Consider the following 23,000-nt stretch of genomic DNA (forward strand, 5'->3'; position numbering starts at 1 on the left):
TGCCTATTGCCCCAAATGAGCCTCAGGAGTTAGAATTATTAGGGGCCGTGCGAACGGATGCCTGTGTGACACTTAGTTGGACAAGCGCCCAAGCCAAGGTGAATGGTACCGCGACAAATGTAAATTCTAGTCCTTTAGTTTACAGGAACGCCAGCGTGTGGTGCAGGTATGCTTCCCGCAACACTTCCCGCTCTACCGATCATCCCCTGAAGTTGCCCAGTGGAATGTTCCTGATTTGTGGCGATCGAGCCTGGCCTGTTATTCCCTCTAAAATGAAAGGGGGACCTTGTTCTATTGGAAGACTGACACTGTTGGACCCCAACACTTCAATAATTCCTGATATGTCTTGACAGCACCATTTAAGGCGCTTAAAACGCTTTGTACATAGTTTTACTGCCAACTGTAGATCTGATGTAAAGTTTTGGTTACCTGACACTATTATAGCAACTTCTTTTCTCGCGCCAGGTGTGGCTTCGGCCAGGGCCTTGGTTCAATTAAACAGACTGGGTTGCTGACTTGCTAAGCAGACAAATACTACCTCGAAGGCAATTTCTGATTTGTTCTTTGATGTTGATTCTGTGAGACATGCAACGCTGCAGAACAGAGCCGCTATAGACTTTTTGTTGTTGGCACAGGGACATGGATGTGAGGAGTTTGATGGAATGTATTGTATGAATCTTTCTGATCATTTTAATTCGATACACGCACAGCTGAAAACCCTGGCTCAGCTTACCCAGCAATTGCAAGTGAGCAATGACCTAGGGATAACTAAATGGTTGTCCTCATGGGGCATTACAGGTTGACTTAAAACACTGCTATTCGAAGGACTGCATTTATGTATCATTGTTATTTCAATCATTGTAGTTGTTAGACTTGCTTATAGTTGCGTGATGAAACAGGTGAACAGAACGACCCACAATGTCTTGCTCGCAGAAAAGAAAAAGGGTGGAATTGTTGCGGAATGGCTGCAAGAGAAGGCCATGGATCCTTAGAGGCCTTGTGCAAGCAAAGCAAGGTGTAGGCCTCACAGGTAACCGGAAACCGGATGTGGGAGGAGAATGTGGAGGAAGCTGTGTAGAACTAACCAATACTGTTGTGACTAGGAGGCGTGGCTAAACGCCACGCAGATATAAGCCAAGTGCACCACAAATAAAGTAGAAGCTTGCTTATCACCCATATTGGGTTGGCGTGTCTTGCTTCTCCTCGCCGCTAACAAGTATTAAATCCATACTTTTAAGTGTCACATCTTCAAAAAAATACATGCCATCTGTTGCTTCAATGCTCTTGCTGTTCATTTCCAAATACCTCAACTGAAAAAAAATAAAGTATACATAATTTGGGTTAGAAAATGTAGTAGAATATTCTAAAAAGTAGCAGTTACAATGGTTATTGATTGAGATAAGATATGGTCCAAATGTGAATTTCTTTCACTGGCTGCATGATGCAGCTCCTCACCTTTGCTTTCCTTGCTACTATTGAGTGTCATCGCCTGGCCATGATGGCCTACAACCAGCACGTTGCTATCTGCCAACCCCTGCATTATGTGACCATCATCTCCAGCCGCGTCTGCTGGCAGCTGGTAGCATCGTCCTACCTATTTGCCTTCCTCAGTGCCATCATCTACACATGGTGCACGTTTGGAGGTTCCTTCTGTGGACCCAAACACATTGACCATTTCTTCTGTGACATCGTACCTGTGCTTAAACTCCTCTGCCCTAATAAATACAACAGCGAGATGGTCACCTTTGCCTTTCTCACCACCAATGTGGTCATGAGCGTGGTCATTTTGCTCTCCTACATCTCTATCATCCGCACCGTGCTGAGGGTGTGCTCAGCACAGAGCAGGGCCAGAGCCTTCCACAGCTGTGCTTCCCATTTGACGGCTGTTGCCTTATTTTTGGGGACATCATTCTTCATGTACCTACAACCTCCATCTAGCCACAGGAGCCTGGAAAAGGTGGCCTCCATCTTCTACGCTTTGCTCACCTCCATGCTCAACCCATTCATCTACAGCCCGAGGAACAAGGAGGTGAAGGCAGCTCTGGTCAAGTGTGAGAGGAGATTGCTCAGCAGATGGCAACATAAAAGAGTTGTATCACCTAGTACACCAAGTTCATCTTAAGTGAGAGACTTTGGGACACTAAAACAATGGGATTTTCCACTGATCCTCATCATTTTATATAGGTTCATCCACAATTCCTGCACATGAGTCAATGACAGTATTGAATGAGAAATACACACCACAAATCACATCTTCCTTGGAAAGAAACTAAAAGGAAAGGAACCTCAAACTTCATTTCACTTCACAGTCACCAGCCTGTGGGAAGAGATGACCTTCAATTATACCAGGCCTCTTTTCCTCACAGGAAACACCAATCAGCTTTATTCAGTTACAGGTTTCGTCACTGATAAATATTTGTTTTCCTTGCAAGATTCGTGACCTTGTCCCTCACCTCCAATAAAATTCCTCACTCTTACCTGTGAGTTCTTTCGGCCTGGGAACAGCACTGATAGCACTGACGTTTTTAGTTACTGCTCACATGTTTAGACTGACCAAGGACTTTGTGAGCCTCATGCTCTGCTAGGGAGGAGGGGAAACCGGGAGGAAGCAGAGACAGGACACCTGACCCAAACTGACCAAAGGGGTATTCCATACCACAGCACGTCATGCCCAGGAGGTAACTGAGAGTTACCTGGAAGGGCTGGGACTGCGGGGTTGGACGAGGAATTGGTTGGTACATGGTTGGGCTGGGGGGGTGGAGGAGTTATCAGTCAGTGGGTGATGAGGTTTTGTATTCTCTTCCCTTGTTCTTTCCTTTATTATTATTGGTGGTGTTTTGTGTTATACCTTAGTTACTAAACCATTCTTATCTCAACCAGTGGGAGTTCCATTTTTCTGATTTTCTTCCCCATCCCTCTGAGAGCAGGAGGAGGGCAAGGGGGGGGGTGTGTGCTGTGTGTATGTGTGTGGGAGAGAGACTGTGTGCCTGGGTTTAAACCCAGTTTTCAATGTCAATCTGTTTTCCTGCTGGAAGGCACCAGACTGTGACAGTCCATGAGATGCACTGGAGGAGCGTAGAAAAGGATTTCTGAGTGGTTTTGAATGTCTTTCTTCCCCATTGGGTACTGGGCTAAAACCAAGGCTTGAGATGTGGGAAGATCAATATAACAGAGGGAGAAATAACCCTCAATCAATTTTGGAAATAAGAAAAATATGTAATTCAAAGATTATTGAAAAGAACTACATGAAGGCAAAAAAAGCCACCAAGAATACCTGGGTGCACTTGTGCAGGGTGAATAATGCAGCTTGAAGTTCCAGATACAGTCAGCTGGTTATTGCACTTGCTCCATCAGCTTCATCAGGGGACCCAGGCCAGCAGCACCTTGGCTGTTCAGGGGTGAGGAAGACCCCAGATCCTCTCTCCCACCAGCACTAAGGCTCATTGTACCCCTACTTAAATCCACAGCAGAGCAGAGGCTCAGATATGACTCATCCCCATTTAGCACAAAGGCTTTGTTGACCAACAGACTGTCAGAAATTTATTTCACAGAATCCCAGCCTGGTTTCTGTTGGAAGGGTCTTTAAAGCTCATCCAGATCCAATCCACCTCCAACGGGGAGGGACACCTTCCACTAGAGCAGCTTGCTCCAAGCCCTGTGTCCAACCTGGCCTTGAACACTGCCAGGGATGGGGCAGCCACAGCTTCTCTGGGCACCCTGTGCCAGCGCCTCAGCACCCTCAGAGGGAAGAGCTTCGGCCTAAGAGCTCATCTCAGTCACCCCTCGGGCAGGTTCAAGCCATTCCCCTTGGCCTGTCCCTACAGGCCCTTGTCCAAAGCTCCTCCCCAGGCTTCTTGTAGCCCATTTAGGTACTGGAAGCTTCTCTGAGGTCTCCACACAGCTTCTCTTCTCCAGGATGAACAGACCCAATATTATCAGCCTGGCTCCATACGGGAGGTGCTCCAGCACCAGACCATCCTCGTTGCCTCCCCTGTACTTGCTTCAGCAGCTCCGTGACCTCCTTGTGTTGCAGACACCAGAGCTCTATCAAATCCTCTTGACCTTCCCGCAGTTCATCATTGAGGAAATGCTTATCGAGCAGGCAATGGAGACAGTGGTCAGTGCCTTATGTGAAGTCTGAGCCTCCTTTTTGTGGGCTCTACTTTCATTTAGCACAATACAGACACAAAACACCATGGTGCTGTCTCAGGGCTACTATTGAGGAGCTGATACTTATTCGGATGAAATATTGAATGCTCAGGCCACACTTAAAACCACCTGAGGCTCTTTGAAGAGAACCATTTGTTATGCAGGTTCTCCATACCCTGCACTTGCTTTGTGATCTCCTTAACTGTAATAATGACCAATAGGGACCAATAATGACCAATAATGGCCAGTAATTATCAATTCCATGTCCACATGTTTCTTCCTTACCTCCACAGTACTGAAGAGCTCCAAATGTGCTTTCAAACCCTGCATAGATGTGGCAGCAGCTTTCTCTCCCACAGCCTCCTCAGAGCCCCCTTCACCTCCTTGTTCCTCAAGCTGTAGATGAGGGGGTTGAGGGCTGGGGTGAGGATGCAGTAACACACCGACACCAGCTTTGCCTGATCCCATGAGGATGCCTCATGAGGCTGGACATAGGTGAGGATCCCGGGTGCATAGAAGACGGTGATGGCAGCCAAGTGGGAGGCGCAGGTAGAGAAGACCTTCAGCCTCCTCGTGGCCAAAGGGATCTGCAGGACGGTGTGGAGGATGTAGGTGTAGGACACCAGGATCATCAGGAGAGAGACCATGGCATTAAACACAGTGCTGTATACCTGCAAGACCTCATTTGTGCTTGTGTCTGAGCAGGAGAGCTGCAGGAGGGTGGGCAGCTCACAGAAGAAGTGGTTGATGCTCCTGTCCTGACAGAAGGACAACCTCCCTGCCAGCGTGATGTGCACCAGGGAGGTGAGGAACCCGATGGTGTACACCAGCACCATCATGCCATAGCAACGCGCCCTGGTCATGGTAGTGGTGTAGAGCAGGGGCTTGCACACAGCTGTGTATCTGTCGTAAGCCATTACCCCATAGAGAAAGCTCTCACAGATAGCCAGAGCCAGGAAAATATACATCTGGGCAAAGCAACCCCAAAAGGAGATGTGGCTTCTCCCCAGCAGGAAGGTCTCCAGAGCTTTTGGGATGATAGCGGAGGAAAGGCAAAAATCCATGCAGGATAAGTGGCTCAGGAAGAAGTACATGGGGATGTGGAGGTGGGGGTCAGTGTTGATCAGCAGGATCATCGTCAGGTTCCCCAGCACCATGAAAACATAGAGGGATAAGAAGACTGTGAAGATGGTGTTTTGTAGCTCTGGGGCATCAGAGAAACCCAACAGGATGAAGCTGGAGAAAACAGTGAGGTTTCCTGTATCTGTCATTTCAACATGTTGATGGATTTGGATTGAAAAGAATCAGTGAAATACACCCCTAGAAGAGAAATAATGTGGAAGTTTAGTTGGAATATAATCCATAAAGTAAATGCAATGGAAAATGGTGTATTTGTAATGCTGTATTTCTGTGTGCAGCCCAAGATCTGAAATCAGAGAAGTGAAGGAGCTCATTACAAAACCTGAAATTAGAAGAGAATAATTCCACCATGATTGATATACACTTCACTAATGATACACAGGGAAACATCATGTCTATCAAAGTGTAATACAATAAAATCTAATACATCTCAGAATGTGGAAAACAGAAAAGATTTTGTATTTTCTTCACTGATTTCTGGGAATTTTAAGGATTTTTTTTCTCCTTTTTGTATTTTTAAGAGTGGATCAGTGCTCTTCTGTAGCTTCTTTACTTGTGCTGCATTGTTTTCATCACAACACAAAGCCATGTACTTGAAACTTGCTTTTGGTTCTAAGTTTATCTGCTTTTGAGGGACCCTCACCCTGAATAATGTTAAGGGAAAGCAGTGGTCTTGGCTCCAGCAGAGCTCTGCTGTGAATGCAGTGAGCTTCCTACGACCAACCCAAATATCCACCTAAGGGTTTAAAAAACAAAATACACCAAATATAAAGGAAAATTTTAAGGCTTTAGCTTGGATATTCTCATGCTAAAATATCGCTAAATCTGTTGTAGATGGGGTCAGGAATATTGGTGTTTTTGAAGCAAACCTACTAGGCATTCTAGGACACTTTTATTCACACCATGGGTTATCATGGGATGCTTTGGGTTGATGGGACCTTAAAGCTCACCCAGATCCAAACCCTCCCACGGGCAGGGACCCCTTCCACTAGAGCAGCTTGATCCAAGCCCCTGTGTCCAACCTGCCCTTGAACACTGCCAGGGATGGGGCAGCCTCAGCTTCTCTGGGCACCCTGTGCCAGCGCCTCAGCACCCTCACAGTAAAACACTTCTTCCTTTTCTCCAAACTGAATTTTCCTTTTTCAGTTTAAACCCATCACCCCTTGCCCTATCGCTACAGTCCCTGAAGAAGAGTGAAATTCAACATGCCATCATGCATGTGAGAGGCAGCATGACCAGGGTCAAACTGGACCCACCACCCATCAAACCCTTTTGTACCTGCTTGGTTAAAGAGGAAGGTGGTGGTGGATGCAGTGCCTGCAGCTCATCCTGGAGTCCATGCAATGGGTTGAAGGAGAGATGCTTGGGAGCAGGATGCTCCAGGCTGGCTGGTGGAGGGGCTTTATCTCACAGGAGGCATTACCTCAGAGGCTTGTGTTGTACAAACTGTCCTCCCAAAGGACCCTCCTCCATCGGATAATTAGTTTGACTTGATCAGCAAAACAACCTCTCAATTCCTCTCTCCCCAAACTCCTTCTGGCTGCATCAACACCTCCAAGACCAGTTCTCCTGTAGAGACCTACCCAGGAAGACAGGCCCAGGACAGTTTGCTTTGTATTTCCCCATCTACCACATACCTCTTCCTTTCAGTGTTTCCCTAAGGAAGCCCTTTACATCCACAGGGTTCATCTAATATTGCATTGAAGGGAGCTGAAAACAAAGCATCCTCTGTGTGGATGGTTTGCGCTGGTCATGGGGAGTCCTTTCCATCACATGCATTTACTTCCATGCACTTGACTAGTGACTGTACACCACTTTGGTCAAAAGCATTGGCTCAAAACGTGGCTGCTTTGAGGATATATCAGGATGAAGTCAGATTTCCCAGTCTTCCTCTGAAGAATTCGGAGTGCCGGTGTGTCTCGAATATTTCTCCTAGATAAAGAGACATGATAAAACCCTTAGTAGAAATATTAACTGATAACCTTGTCCCAGTCATTTAGAAAAGACAAAGGATGGGGCAGATAGAAGAGAAAACCGAGGTATGAAAATGTGGGGAAGCAAGAAAGAGAAGAATGTAGATAGCTTTAGATGTTTTCAATGTCAACCTGTTTTTTCTGCTGGAAGGCACCAGACTGACAGTCCAGGAGATGCACTGGAGGAGGGCAGAAAATTATTTCTGAGTGGATTTGAATGTCTTTCTTCCCCATTGGGTACTGGGCTAAAACCAAGGCTTGTGAAGTGGGAAAATCAGTGTAACAGAGGGAGAAATAACCCTCAATCAAATTCTGGAAAGAAGAAAAATATATAATTCAAGGATTATTGAAAAGAACTACATGAAGGCAAAAAGAGGCACTGAGAATACCTGGGTGTGCTTGTGCAGGGGGAATAATGCAGCTTGAAGTCCCAGATGCAGACAGCTGGGTTTTGTACTTGCTCCATCGGGCTCATCAGTATACCCATGCCAGCAGCACCTTGGGTGTTCAGGGGAGAGGAAGACCCCAAATCCTTCCTCTTTACCAGCATTCCTGCTCTTTACACCCCTACTTAAATTCACAGCAGAGCAGAGGCTCAGATATGACTTGTCCCCATTTAACACAAGGACTTTGTTGACCAATAGCCTGTCACAGCTTTATTTCTTAGAATTGCAGCCTGGTTTTTGTTGGAAGGGAAATTAAAGCTCCTCCAGCTCCAACACCTGCCACAGGCAGGGACCCCTTCCACATGAGCAGCTTGCTCCAAGCCCCTGTGTCCAACCTGGCCTTGAACACTGCCAGGGATGGGGCAGCCACAGCTTTTCTGGGCACCCTGTGCCAGTGCCTCAGCACCCTCACAGGGAAGAGCTTCTGCCTAAGAGCTCACCTCAATATCCCCTCTGTCATGTTACGTGACCAAACCTTGTGGTCTGGAGTTGAAATACCTGGAAATATCAGTTAATATTTCCTTAAAACCAGAAATAACACCAGAAATCATTTGCTAATATAAAACATGAGCTCAGATACCAGTTGATTTGATGTCAGCAGGGCAAAGCCACCACCTTCTCCTTTTTGCTCTCTGAAGCCTGAAGTAAAGTTTATTATTATGTTTAATAGCATATAAATAATAAGATATATTAATTTCAAGTAATATTTAAGTAGCAATCACTTTGGACAACAACATTCTTTCCAATACACAGTCACTGTCAGGTTTCAGGCTGCAGCCAGAGAAAGTCCTGTCCATGCCAGCACAGAATGTAGCCTTGGTTTAAGGAGAAGTGTGTTTTCCAGTTTTCAGGCTTCCAAGTATGTTTAGTCCCTTCTTTGTGCAGGTGCTATATCCACGCGTCCTTGAAGGTGCTGTATCCAACCATCCTCTTCAAGGTGCAATATCAAACCATCCTTGAAGGTGCAATATCCAGCCTGCTGCTTCTCATGGGGACCAACTCGTCATGCTTCAAGGACTGGCTGGAGATGGGCAGGAGGTACATGAAAAGGGAGCTGCCATAGTACAAAGCAATGGAGATGAAGTGAGAGTCACAGGTGGAGAAAGCTTTGCGTTGACCAACCACAGGCCACACCCACATGACAGTGGAAAGGACCAAAAAGTAGGAGATGAGGATGAAGACCGCGGTGCTCAGTACCTTGAACCCCACCACGGCAGCAACCATCACCTCAATGGCAGGGGTGTCAGAGCAGGAGAGGGCTAGCAGTGGTGGTCCATCACAGAAGAAGTGACTGATCATCTTGGACTGACAGAATGGGAGATGAACTATGGAAACCATGTGTATGGCAGAGCTGATCACACCAGCTAAGTAGGCACCAGCCAACATCCCAATGCAAAGCCTTTGGGACATGACTGTGGAGTAGGAGAAGGGGGTTACAAATGGCCATGTAGCGATCATAAGCCATAGCAGCCAGCACGTAGCACTCGGTGGTGGCATAGGTTGTGAATGAGAAGAGCTGGGTGGCACATCTAATGAAGGAAATCACTTTCTTCTCCATTAGAACATGGAGCAAGGCTTGAGGGATGATGGTAGAGGAGTAGCAGACATCCAGGAGAGGCAACTGAAAATTCTGAAGAGGCCCAAATCCCTCAATAATATTAAGAAAGTCACGTTTTGTCTATCAATCAGCTACCCCACTTTAAGTCAATGTAAAGGGTGTATATATATACATATATACACACACATACATATATATAAGTCAATATGAGGTAAATTCTTTTTGGGAGAGGAAAACACCAAGGCCAGTCTTGGCTGAACACCACAACCACCACCAACACAGCTGGAAGCTAGTAGGTATTTTAAGGCAAGGAGGGAGGGCAACACCAGAATGAATAAACTGCAGGGTTCCTCATAGTTCCTCTCAAGCCATTGACACATGGAAGTCCTTGAATTCCTGAGTAACTACTGGGGAAAGGGAATTACTTCTCATCTTTTGGGTGCTGCCAGTCTAGTGTGATAGTGTGATACATGAGGAATAAATAGCTGTTCTCTGTGACCCAGGAGGAGCTCTTTGAGAGCAAATGTGGCTTTCCTTAGGGTAGGATGGTGCAGAGCCAGGATTTCTCGCCTCACTTTGCTTTAGACACGATGCCTAACTTGGAGACAAAAGATACATTCAGGCTTGATCAAACATAAATTCTGCCTGGGAGAAATCAGCAGCTCCTAAAATCACAGCTTACAACAGGCAGAATAAATCTTCATTGATTTTTCCTGCCTAACATTAATCATCACTTGAGAGAGTTACAGCAGAGAGCAAAGCAGGAGTGCGCGTGGCTGGTATCTGACAAGCAGAGCCATGCTAAAGAGTCATCATTATTTGATGACCTTTTGCTGAAGGGGTGAGCTCCCCCTCCAGAGCCAGACTCATTTCAGATGTCCTGTGAGCAACGTGTGTGGTCTCCTGGTGTTATTAATGGGGATTTAGAGCTGCTTTTCACTGCTCACATAGAGATGCTGGAGGCAAAGCAGCTCCTGAGCCATCACCACGGAGCTGGAAGATGTGACCCAACTAATGAAAATCAAACTGTTTGGGTCTGGGTCTCAATCCTCCCCCTGAGGCAGCATCCACCTGCCCAGACACACACATCTCCTGCCAGGGGACAATTGACCTGAAGCTCACAATTAACAAAGACTCACCCTCGCTTTTTCTTGCTTGACAAAGCAAGTGCTTGGTCTGAAGTGATCCAAGGCGCAGATATGAAACCTGGGATGTTTCTAAGGGTGCAGCTTGTGCTATACACGACAGCTTCCCCCCAGCAATCACATCTCCCTGCAGCTTGCGCACACTCACTGGAATGGAGATAAATTAATCTGAAAACCCATACCTTGCTCACTTCGTTTAGATATTATCCATGCAGGTTGTGGGTCCACACTCTGCTGAAGAGTTGACTGAATATTTATCCCTGTATTCCTGGGGAAAGGAGCTCCATTTGTGGCTTTCCTACTCTGATTTGGCAACATCTTGCTTTTTGGCCAAGCTTTCAACAAGCTGCAATAGGACTCACCAAGCAGACTGTTGCTAGTGTTATCCAAGATGTAACTCTTGACATGGATAAGGGAACAACCGACTGCTGTTGAGATCCTACAGCAAAGAAAAACCTGGCAGCACAACCTCCTGGTTAGGTAGCAGTGAGCTTGTTCTCATAGAACCATAGAATCCCAGAGAGGTTTGTTTTGGAAGGGAACTTAAGGCTCATCCAGCACCAGCCCCTGCCACGGGCAGGGACCCCTTCCACTAGAGCAGCTTGCTCCAAGCCCCTGTGTCCAACCTGGCCTTGAACACTGCCAGGGATGGGGCAGCCACAGCTTCTCTGGGCACCCTGTGCCAGCACCTCAGCACCCTCACAGGGAAGAGCTTCTGCCTAAGAGCTCATCTCAGTCTCCCCTCAGGCAGTCCAAAGCCATCATGGTGGATGTCATCCTCAAGATTTCAGTACAGGCACAAGGGGAAGGTGCCAGATATATAAAGTTATAATGCACTGGTTAGCTGTTCTTTTGAGAGTCATACAGCACAAACTATCAAAAGAAAAGGATCGTTTAAAATATGAAGCAAAAGAGCCCCATGCTCACAGCACCAGCATCCCTCTGATTCCTCAAGGGGATGGTTTCTGCTGCCCTGATATAAAGCAGAGGTGTTAAGGTTTGCTACAAGGCCTGTGGATCCTGTGGATGCCACAGGACAAAGCAGGGTTTTCATATCAGGGATTTCTTCCTCTTTGCTCTCAGATCCACTTGAAATGGGTTTTAATACTCCCAGCTTCTCCAGGCTCCAGCTAGAAGGGTAATGCTGCTCTGTCTTCCCCCATGCAGCATCTACCCGTCCTTCCAGAGCCTTGTCCTTTGTGGTATTCACAGAGCCAGGGGTGAAACAAGTCAGGGGATTACACATTAACTGCCAGGGAGCTGTCAGACCAGGCAAGGGTCAGCCCAAAGGGCTCCCAAGAGCCAGGTCAGGATACACCCAACAGGTTTTAAAATTAATGGCACCAGAAGGTCTTATTTGAAAAATACAAGCCCAAAATCGTTGCCTTTAAGAGTTTTATCCAGCCTTCAAACATCCCCAAAGGTAGTTTTTTTAGTACATACCAGTATGTACTGTCTCATATTCGTATTCAAAAACAAGATTACCTCTTGTGAAGCACTCTTAGATGTGTTCAACCCTCAGTGTAGGGAAAATACAGCTCTCCTTTATCTCAGTTTATGCTGCTACTTAGAATGAAAATATAAAAGCACAACTTCCTTTTCATTTTGAAGCAGCTGCCTTTACTTTTCAATCAGAAATGCTTTCGTTACTGTGCAACCAAATATGAGAGGGGGCTGCAGGGCCTTCCAGGAAAGGACAGAAGTCACCTCTTTACTCCCCAAAAGCCCTAGTAGGGAATGACCCTGGTTATTCCTGCCTAGCTCTTAATGTTCTGTAACAAAAGGTGGGTTTCCTACCCTATGCAGGTTACCAGGATGGATCTACCAGTAGCCCAGGAACTTGGTTACTGTATAGGCATCCTCACCCATTCAATTCAGCACCAGAGAGCACCTAAATAAGCCCAGCTGCTCCCCTGGGATTATTTAGGTGGTGATGGGTGTGATTTACGTATATCAACAACAAGGAATTAAATCCTTCACCTCCATGGGATAAAGGTTGAGACCTTACCTGATTTGAGATCTGATGGTTTTTTTGTTTGCTTTCATTATAAAATCTGGAATGGCTTTGTCAGGAGTAAAGATGTGCAATGGGGATACTTTCTGAGAGGGATCTGTGAATCTAGAGGAAACAACTGATGGAGAAAGGTATCAATTAAAACACCATGAATTAGCACTTCAAATTGTGTATGGATAGCACAGAATATTTAAGAGAAAAACCATTTAAAAGGCAGAGTGATTTTGATATCCTCAGCAACAGAAGGACATGGATAAAGTACAGAGGAGGCCATGAGGATGATCAGGGGCTGAAGCAGCTCCTGTATGGAGCCAGGCTGAGAACATTGGGGCTGCTCAGCCTGGAGAAAAGAAGCTGCGTGGAGACCTCAGAGCAGCTTCCAGTGTCTGAAGGGGGCTACAAGGATGCTGGAGAGGGACTCTTCATCAGGGACTGGAGTGACAAGACAAGGAGTGATGGGTTCAAACTGAAACAGGGGGAGTTCAGGTTGGATGTAAAGCAGAAGCTGTTCCCTGTGAGGGTGCTGAGGCACTGGCACAGGGTGCCCAGAGAAGCTGTGGCTGCCCCATGCCTGGCAATGTTCTAGGTCAGGTTGGACACAGGGTCTTGGATGACATGGTCTAGTGTGCGGTGTCCCTGACCATGGCAGGGGGTTGGAACCAAGCTCCTTTCCAACCCAAACCACTCTATGATTCTACAATAATCTACATTTCATAAAACCTGAAGCCTCAGCCAAGAACTGCACTAGGAAAAGTGGGGTTTAAAGCATCATTTCTAAATGTGAGAGGACTTTGAAGCTGTTAAACTATCTGACATTGCCTTAACAGGGTCAGGAAATAAACTGTCTACATAGGATCAGCCAACTGTAGAGGCAACATGATGGCCTTAGTTTATTTATCTATTATTTCTCAGTTTCCTGGGCAAGAACAAGCCACTTGGCTTGTAAGACAAGCACGTAAGAAAAAAAGCACTCCCAGCACGTAAGAAAAAAGATTTTATCTAAAATAAAAAGGAGTGGATATTCCCAGCAACGTCCAATAGATGGTGGTGTTGTATAAGAAATCCTGATCCATGATTTTCTAGACAGTTATTTCAACTCTTTGGCCTTCTGATACCTAGAGGGACACCTGTGACCATTTTGCACCTCTTGGAGGTGACCACAGAGAGTAATGGTATCAAGAAGTAACAAAAATCACAGAGGAAAAGGAATGGATTTTGTTCAGAAGTAGATGAATACAGCTTTGAAGGGGAAATGGGCATCTAAAGAGCAGGCATATGTGGATACTGTCATGTCCTGCTGGCAATAGTAAGAGTCAGCGTCAGGCTGGTAACTTTAGTAAACAGTAAGAACAAAGAATAAGAGTAAAGAATAAGAATATATATATAATATATATAATAAATATATCTATAATAAAAAATAAAATGCAAACGATAAAGAATAAAGTATAAATAAAGAAAAAAGTTTAAAAAAAGAATAAAGATCTTAGTGCTGGCCAGGGTCACATCCCTGTTTGGGTTATTTTCCCCTGGATTAAAGAGTGTTTTTCCCACTGGAGATGCCTCAGCTCAAGTGACCACAGGTGGAAAATCTCCATCCAGGACTCAGCCAAGCCTTCTCCTTCCTAAAAACCCATCAGCTCCAAATCCATTCCCAGAGGAGCTTGTTAACACAGTTGGATCAGGGACATCTCTCACCTTTGAGTGATGAGCTGCTAAAGAAATAGGGAAGTTTTGGGTGTGTGGGGAAGCCCTGTGGTGACTGTTTTCCCTGGTGGCATTGTGATTTTATAGCAACCAGGATATGGGGGGGGGGGGCTGCAATTTGTGCCAGGAACGACTTCTTGAATAGGAAATAAGGACTTTGGGTTGGGTTTCTTCATTACCTTCGATTTCCCTGTTGTTTCAGGGTGTTGGTGTGTTTCCATGTTTGCTTTGGGTTTCTTTAATCCCCATTGCCTCAAACCAAAGCGCAACTCTCCTGCAGCAAGCTCTACCGATAACATTCTTGCCTTTGTTTTTAACAAACTACTGTGGGTATAAATTAGAAAACTCCTTAGAGCTTGTCTTAAAGGCGTTGAGAAAGGCGGAACTTGAGGAAAACTGAAAGGGTGAAGTTCTACAGCTGCCTGAAAAGAGGCGGCAAAGCCCAATTTGACTGTGATTTAACTCAGCAGCCTGGTTCCAAACACAAACCCGATGAAGAATTTGCATTTCACTCACTTGACTCATGCACGATATCCCATTGCTCCACAACTGCATTAAAACATCAGTTCATCCATTTAGATCTTGGGTTTCCATCCGTCCTGGGAAAAGCTTTTCATAGGAGCTGCCTCCCCTACCCAGCCCATAAATCACTGAGACCCCAACTAAACTGAGGCAAGAAAAATCAGTATCGTGTGTGTTGGTGTTGACATTTAACACAAGAATATATTGTGTTATATATAAATATATAGGTTAGGATGCATTTAATATTGTGTTTTGATATATATACACACATACATACGTGTTTATGTGTATAATTTGCAAGTCATAGGAACAGAGACCTCCTAGATGTCCTTTCTGAGCAATAACTATGTCCTGCTGGTCATAGTCACATCAGTGACTAGTCATGGTCACATCAGGTTGCTCCTGGCCTCATTCAGGCAGCTTCTGAACATGTCCATGGGTGGAGGCTCCACAGCCTCTGGGACAAATCCTCATGTTACCCACATCCCTGGATCAGGGTTTTCAAAGCCTGACTATGATTCTTTCTGCAGTTCTCCACAGAGCATCCTTCATCTCTTTGTTCCTCAAGCTCTAGATGAGGGGATTGAGCATGGGGATCACCACTGTGTAGAAAACAGAGACCACTTTGTCAGTGTTCAGGGAGTAACTAGAGCTAGGGCGTAAATACATGAAGATGGTTGTTCCATACAACATGGTCACCACAATCAGGTGGGACATGGAGGTGGAAAAGGCTTTTTTCCTGCTCTCAGCATTACGGACCCTCAGGATGGCAAAGAAGATGAAGAGGTAGGAGACCAGAATGGCAGAGATGGTGCTGAGCTCAATGACACCAGCCAAGGAGAAGAGGATCATCTCATTGATGTACGTGCTGGCACAGGACAAAGCCAGGAGAGGAGGAACATCACAGAAGAAGTGGTTGATGACATTGGAGCTGCAGAAGGGCAGCCTGATGATGAAGGTCATCCGAATGATGGAGTTCAGGACACCCCCAATATAGCACCCAACCACCAGCCCCACACATAACCTCCGAGTCATAACAGAGGAGTAGAGCAGGGGGTTACAGAAGGCCATGTACCGGTCATAGGCCATGACAGCCAGCACAAAACACTCAGTTGTCACAAAGACGATGTAGAAGAAAGCTTGACCCATACAGCCAGCAAAGGAAATGGTCTTCTTCCCCAATAGGAAGTTGACCAAAGTCCTGGGGGCTACCACGGAGGAGAAGCAGATGTCAACAATGGAGAGGCTGCCCAGGAAGAAGTACATGGATGTGTGGAGCTGTGGGTGACCTCGGATGGCTACAATTATCCCTGCATTGTCCAGAAGGGTGATGGTGTAGATGAGCAGCAACAGCACAAAAAGGGCTGCCTTCGTCTCTGCTTGGTCACTGAGACCCTTGAGGATGAACTCTGCTGCTGAGGTGTGATTCTGCTCTGCCATTCAGGGCTTTTGTATCTGGCAAGGAAGGAAAAAAGTCTTGAAAATACAGGACAGTGGAAACCATGCCTTTATTTGAACTGGAATGGGATAACTTGACAATTAGCACCCTGTGCACCGATGGCATCCCCACTATCCATTTCCAGGGAGCTACAGTGGAATGGACTGCTCTGGCCATCTGCTCCAAGCTTGCCCTCTTACACAGCCCAAGGAAAGAGGAGGCCCCTTCTGAAGTGAGAGCATCCCAGCTTCCCCAAACACCTCTGAGCAGATCCATTTATATCACTCAATCCCATTGTGGTACCTACAGTTTGATGAGACCAATGGCTACAGCAGCAGAGAGGGATTGATGTGACACAGACCAAGCCATCAGCTCTGCCCTTGATCTCCCGTGATCAAGTTTCTCTGAAGACAGCACTGATTTTGGAAGCAGCTTCTGGCTATAACTCATATAAGACTAAAAGCACTGTAGCTTTCTTTGGGTGGTTTTGGAAAACTCATTGAGATGAAGGAAAAAGAGCCTTTAACTTGCTGGGAATTAAGGAAGGAGAAGGGAAGGGGTGCTGCATGACCCTAAAACTCATTCAGGACATGAAGAGTTTAATATTACAGTCTTGGAAACCTTGGGGAGGTGATGCCAGGAGACCATGAGCAAAATTTGGGTCTGAAGATGTTATTCCCTTAGTACTATTAAGAGAATATACGATTAGGAGGAATCAACACCATGATGAGACCATTGAGCTCTGCTAAACCAAACTCACTCAACTCCGGTTGTCTAAGTTAGGCACTAAGTTAAGCTGCTCACCCTCATGAAAAAAAAGTGTGAATTACAGGTTTCTGTCCCTGATAACATGAAGGTTCAGAATAAAACAACTAAATCTTTACAGGATTAAAGATGAGAATTAAAATCTTACCCCACCAGATGAGTGTCAGGACCGGAAGACTCAGCGAAGATCCATTCTCCATCAACAGAATATTTCTTTGTAGAAATATTCTTTACATTTTAAAGTGAGTATCACTATTTCAGGGCCAGTGGTTAGGTTCATCTGTCCTTGTGAGTTTTCTCGTCTCTTATTTTGCAAGGTTCCTTAAACATACCATAAGCACCATGATAAGCAGCAGTGGCTAAATGGGCTACAAGAAAGATGGAGAAGGGCTTTGGACAGGGGCCTGTAGGGACAGGCCAAGGAGAATGGCTTGAACCTGCCAGAGGGGAGACTGAGATGAGCTCTTAGGCAGAAGCTCTTCCCTGGGAAGGTGCTGAGGCACTGGCACAGGGTGCCCAGAGAAGCTGTGGCTGCCCCATCCCTGGCAGTGTTCAAGGTCAGGTTGGACACAGGGGATTGGAGGAAGCTGTTCTAGTGGAAGGTGTCCCTGCCCGTGGCAGGGGTTGGAGCTGGATGAGCTTTAAACTCCCTTCCAACCCAAAGCAGGCTGGGATTCTATAAGTACATCCCAGCAGGAATATTTCACCTCTTTAAAACCAACACAGAGGAGCAAATCTTTACCTGGCACAATTCTGAGCAGCCTCCCCAGTTGCTGCAGTGATTTCTACCAGAGCAGGGCTAACCTGGACCTTTCATGGTATGGTCTCACATACCTGTGGAAGGGGGTCACCTCTTACAGCTGTAAGTTCTCTTCCACATTAGATGACACTGGATATCTGCACAGCAAATCAAGGGGATTCTCTCTTGAAGGCATCCTCCTAGCTTCCAAACAAGAATGTCCCTCCTGAACCTCCAAGACCTTCCAGCCTATTTTCATCACCAGGTGAAGTTCTTCACTTGCACCAATGTGTTACTTTTATATCTCTCCCTGCAGGTCTTTGCAGGCAACAGACACAAACACTTGGGGAACAAGTATTTGTCACAGTTTTGGCTACAATTCAGGGCTCTAAGATACATGAACCTTGGTTATATATTGCTGGCCCCTGAATGAGAACCCATGAGTCACAACAGCCTAAACTGCTAATAAAGGCTTAGCTGTGCACACAGGCTGATGGAAAATCTCTTCTAATTGTTGTCACAAAGATCTCTAACCTGTTACAACATTCAGCAGCCTCCAGGGACAGGAAAAGCAGAGATCCAAACAAGCACAAAGTGTTCTTCACAAGTCCTTTTGAAGAATCAAGGGGCAGGTGAGAAGGTGCAACCAAAGGGCAGTCTATGTCAATTATCTTAAACACTTGCTGCAAGCCGCTTAGGTAATTACCTCTGAATGGATGCCTGGAGAAGACAGGTGGTATTATAGAAGATGAAGGCTGACCCAAACCTCCAATCACTAAATGAGCCTGAAAGGCTACTGTCCAATGTTAGGGAATCCACCACTTTCCTGGGGAGACTGTCACTGAGCTACTGATTTGTATCACTGAGAGCCTAGAGGACTGGCTGAGAGATGGACAAATGAGATGGGTTTGGGCTCACCTTGCTCCACATCAGCGTGACATACAGACCAACACATGAGCTATAGGTGTCCCAGGTTATCTTCAAGTCTGTGAACTCCAGTGGTGCCATTCAGTTGGCCAAAGGAATGGCTGAGAAATGCTGCAGGACTCACTGGAACCCATGAGCTTCTGGAGGAAAGCATCAATGTCACCAGCACAACCAGCAACAACCTGCACCAACAAACCCAAATATGGATGGAGAAGAGCAATGCAGACAGCTGTGTTGACCCCTGGTTGGGTTTAGCTTCTACAAATGGCAATGTTTTAACAGCAGGGTTTATATTTGAGGAGTTTCTGTGCCAACACTTTCACCAGCGATTCCTGTTTGTTCCCACTATATCACCAATCCTTCAGGCACAGCTCAAAACACGCTCCCTTTCCCTGAAAAGGTGAATAAAAACACATATTCCAGTTATTGCCAGAATAAACTTATTTTGCTTCTTACAACAGCATGACAAGGAGGAAAAACAACTTGTAGAAAGCAGGTAGACAGTCATCAGTTTATTAGGTATAAACCTTCAAAGTGTTTATCACTAAATTCCTCATCTTGTATCAGCTCTGTTGTGTCTAAGGATGTTTTGAGCCTATTAATTTTCCTCTTATAATGAAGGTGGTAATGGGGGTAATGGAAAGGGTGAGTTTCAAATAAAAAATACATTGAAGTTATACAGAACTGAAATCTGACATAAGGAGGTGCCATGACTCATAGGCTGGGTGCGCCTTATCCACCTGAAAATCAGATGTCCTGAAGTTAAATACGGCAGAATCATGATACGTGTTCTATATGCAACTGATATCTTCATTATATCATTATGAACCATCATTCACTTGAGCCATTTCCCATGATGATTTGGCAAGGTCTTTAGTTCCTTCTAAGGAGGGAGACTGAGATCAGATGTAATGTCTGCTTATTGAACTCCACTTTTGGCCAGTTAAATCCCACAACTAATGGTCTTGTGGATACAGAGAACTACATGCCTAGAGCAAAAAGAGAGAATAAAAGTAGAAATAAGAGTTTTATTGCAACTAATGCAGCATGGCTTTACTGTACATTAAGTTTGACTATATGTACTGAACAATCCCACTCAACAGTACATTTAGGAACCATCACTGTCCAATCCTTTACGCTGTATATTACCAAAATCTTTTGAAGTATTTCTTCACTATGAAAAGCACTTTGAAGGATTAAAGTGCAGCAGGGAAATTTTCAAATACCTTTGAACATTCTTTGATGGGTCGTTGATTGGTCTGTGATTAGGGAAGAAGATTCCAGGAAGTTCCTCTCAAACTTCCCTGTTTCCTGCAGCTTTAGGGAACTTTCCTTCCTCCTCTCTCCTCCAAGCTTCCTTGGTCTGCTCTGTGTGTTCTCCTGCATGCTCCCATCTGTCATGGGGTTTACCTGGAAGCACTGAAATTCACCTTAAGTCCATAGATCACATGGAGAAGTGGTCAATGACATTGGGGCCACAGAAGGACACCCTCAATGCAAAGCCTGTGAAGATGGCTGAACTAAAAAGCCCAACTGCATCGGACCCAGCTAAGAGGGAAACACAGACCTTCTTGGACATGAGGATGGGGTAAGGCAAGGGGTTGCAGATGCCAACATAGCGGTCATATGCCATCTCAGCCAGGAGGTAGCACTCTGTGATTGCAAAAGCAGCATAGAAATAGAGCTGTAGGAAGCAGCCAGCAAAAGAAATAGTCTTCCTTTCAGACAAGAGGTTCAGCAGCATTTTGGGTGTCACCGCGGAGGAGTAGCACAGATCCAAGAAGGACAAGTGGCTGAGGAAGAAGTACATGGGGCTCTGAAGCTGGGAATCGAGCCAGACTGCAGCAATGATGCCAGGGTTTCCTATCACAGTGGTGACATAGATGAGCAGGAAAAGCACAAAGAGGGTAACCTGGAAGTCGAGGCAATCTGTGAACCCCTTGAAAACAAACTCTGTCACCATAGTCCAGTTTTCCCAGGCCATCAGTGTCCAAGAGGCTCCCAGTTCCCAGGCAGCAGGGTGGTTTCCATGGGCTTGGTTATGATGGCTTAATCCCTTGCTTAACTATTAGTGGGGTTTAATCCTGTACTCTGTAGATAATGAAGACATTCTCTAATGAAAACCAACCAGGCACCTTGGCAGGATGCTTAGATGGTCCACAACCACCCTCTGTCGTGGTTTATACCAGTCAGGCAGCTTGTTCGCTCACTTCCCCCCACTTCTTTCCCTCCCCCTGCTCCCAGAGGGATGGAGAGGAGAATCGAAAAGAATGCAACTCCCACGGGTTGAGATAAGAACAGTTTAGTAACTAAGGTATAACACAAATCACTGCTGCTACCACCAATGATAATAATGACGAAGGAAATAACAAGGGAAGAGAATACAACACCTCACCACCAGCCAACCGATAACTCACCCCCCAGGCCCGACCAAGCACCGACCCATACCTCCTCCAACCCTGCAGTCTCCCAGCCCTTCCGGCTAACTCCCCGTTACATCCTGGGCATGACGTGCTGTGGTATGGAATAGCTCTTTGGTCAGTTTGGGTCAGGTGCCCTGTCTCTGCTTCCTCCCGGCTTCCCCTCCTCCCTGGCAGAGCATGAGGCTCACAAAGTCCTTGGCCAAACCAAAACATCGCTATCAGCTCTGCTCCCGAGCCGAAAGTCAAAACACTGCACTGCACCAGCTACCAAGAAGGAGAAACATGACTGCTACTGCTGAACCCAGGACACCTGCCCATGCAGGGAGTCACTGGCTACATCTACCACTCAGGCTCTTAAACCAAGCTTTGAATGTATCTTCTATCTTCACACACCGATTTCAAAGGAAGTCTGAAGCTAACAAAACAAGTTTTCCCTTGGACATCACCGTGGTCTTCACTATGTTTCCATCTGCCTGCAGTTTTCTCCACATTAAGGGAAGAGCAGCTCATGTTGACTGCTCTGATAATACAGAGTAAAGGAATATTAACTTTCATGCTGCTTTTCAGGTTGAAGATGTCCCAGAGACTCTTTTCATTACCCCAGGTAGCTCAGCATCTGCATTTGTTGCCCCTTAGTCTAAGTGCTCAGAAATAAAAGCAATATGTTGGTTTTCATTAAAAACAACTGATTAATAACAAGGTTAGTGGCTACTTTGGGGCTAAACTGCATCTCAATAACTGCTCTCATCTCATAAGAATAAATACATAGAAGAGACAGACGGGCATATGAATTTATCTTTCCTTCTCTTCCAGCTTCACTGGTGACTTGTTAAAAATGTGCTTTCCCCTTTAATTTCTATCATTCAAATTACATTTTAAGCAAACAGCAAATACTTCCAAGCAACTGATTTCATGTCAGATTAAGGTCAGGAAGTAAAACTTCTTTTTAGAAAGGATTTATAACATAACCATGTGTCTCAAACACAGACATTTGAGAGGAGTTTAAAACTAGTTCCACCACCATCCCCCAAAACAGTACCTGAGATGCCACTTCTGGTTTCCTGTTGAAGACCCAGCCTCTTTCAGGCTGAGCTATTATTGTGCTTACCTCTTGTTCCTTTCTCCAAGGAAATCATTCAAAGACAGAACCTGCACCTTGTCATTGCTGAGGGGAACTAGAAAGGCAACAATACAGACAAATAGAGCATATCCTATTGAAATTGTCTATGCTGATCTCTTAAATAGGATAAAATACATCCCCAAAAAGGATTGTGTCAGGAGAGGGGGTAAATACATATTAGACATTTCTTCTGTACATGTTTATATTTGTCCCAGTATAACCATTACCACTAAGCAAGGAGATGTTTGCAAAGAGCTTTTACTAAGACTGGAAACCCATTACCAAACCACAGTGTTACCCACCTACTCAAAAGCATTATTCTACAATTATATTTGGAAAATGGAGGTGATACTATTGACCGCAGAATAACACTCCAGTATAAAGTTCAATTGATCACTCTAATTCCCTCACTGAATAGACTATCTCCTATTGTGCCCATGCAGGGATATGGTCTGGATGGAGAGGGACTGCCAGAGCAGTGAACAGTGGCTGGGCTGTTGGGTGCAGAGGGTAATGGGTTCTACTCTGCAGGAACATGGGGAGTGCCACAGGGGTTTGTCTCCTTAATCTATCTAAATTGAACCGAAGGAGAACACCACTGTGTGCAGGGACCATCCCATGGTACCTGAGCAGGAAAAGTAGAGCAGGAACAGAGACCTAGGCCAAGTTGAGCCAAGATTCCAGAGCATCAAGCGAGTTGGAGACTATGAAGCACGTCCAAAACCAAGCAACACAGGTCAAGTCAATCCCCTGGTCAGGTTTAGGTCCAACAATTGCTAGGGAAGTCCACAAGCAACCTCAGATCACCATCAATGGATTCCATAGATGGGCACAGCTAATGCTAAACTGGAAACCAGAATTTCTCAAGCATAGTGCAACCACCTTGGGCTGAGCTTAAATAGAGATGAAGGGTAAATGGGTGGAGGGTAGGGATGAA

At 45.6% G+C, this 23,000-nt stretch overlaps 2 protein-coding genes across 2 annotated transcripts; both read right to left on the reverse strand.

Annotated features, from left to right (window-relative positions):
• Positions 1–4,257: 4,257 nt before the first annotated feature.
• On the reverse strand, positions 4,258–5,390 carry LOC133282235 (olfactory receptor 8I2-like; the record flags this gene model as incomplete). The annotated part of the gene is made up of 2 exons (XM_061478287.1): positions 4,258–4,286; positions 4,547–5,390. Coding segments are annotated over 2 exons (873 nt in total), but the record flags the coding sequence as incomplete, so codon positions are not given.
• Positions 5,391–15,221: 9,831 nt separating this feature from the next.
• LOC133282137 (olfactory receptor 5J3-like) lies at positions 15,222–16,094 on the reverse strand. Its single transcript, XM_061478214.1, has one exon. It carries the CDS (start codon positions 16,089–16,091, stop codon positions 15,222–15,224), a length of 870 nt encoding a protein of 289 aa, XP_061334198.1. The 5' UTR covers positions 16,092–16,094.
• Positions 16,095–23,000: the final 6,906 nt, after the last annotated feature.

Source organism: Pezoporus flaviventris, unplaced genomic scaffold (assembly GCF_033815535.1).
Source record: "Pezoporus flaviventris isolate CSIRO_AGI_PZ_B2104156 unplaced genomic scaffold, CSIRO_AGI_Pfla_v1 ptg000116l, whole genome shotgun sequence".
NCBI lineage: Eukaryota > Metazoa > Chordata > Aves > Psittaciformes > Psittacidae > Pezoporus > Pezoporus flaviventris.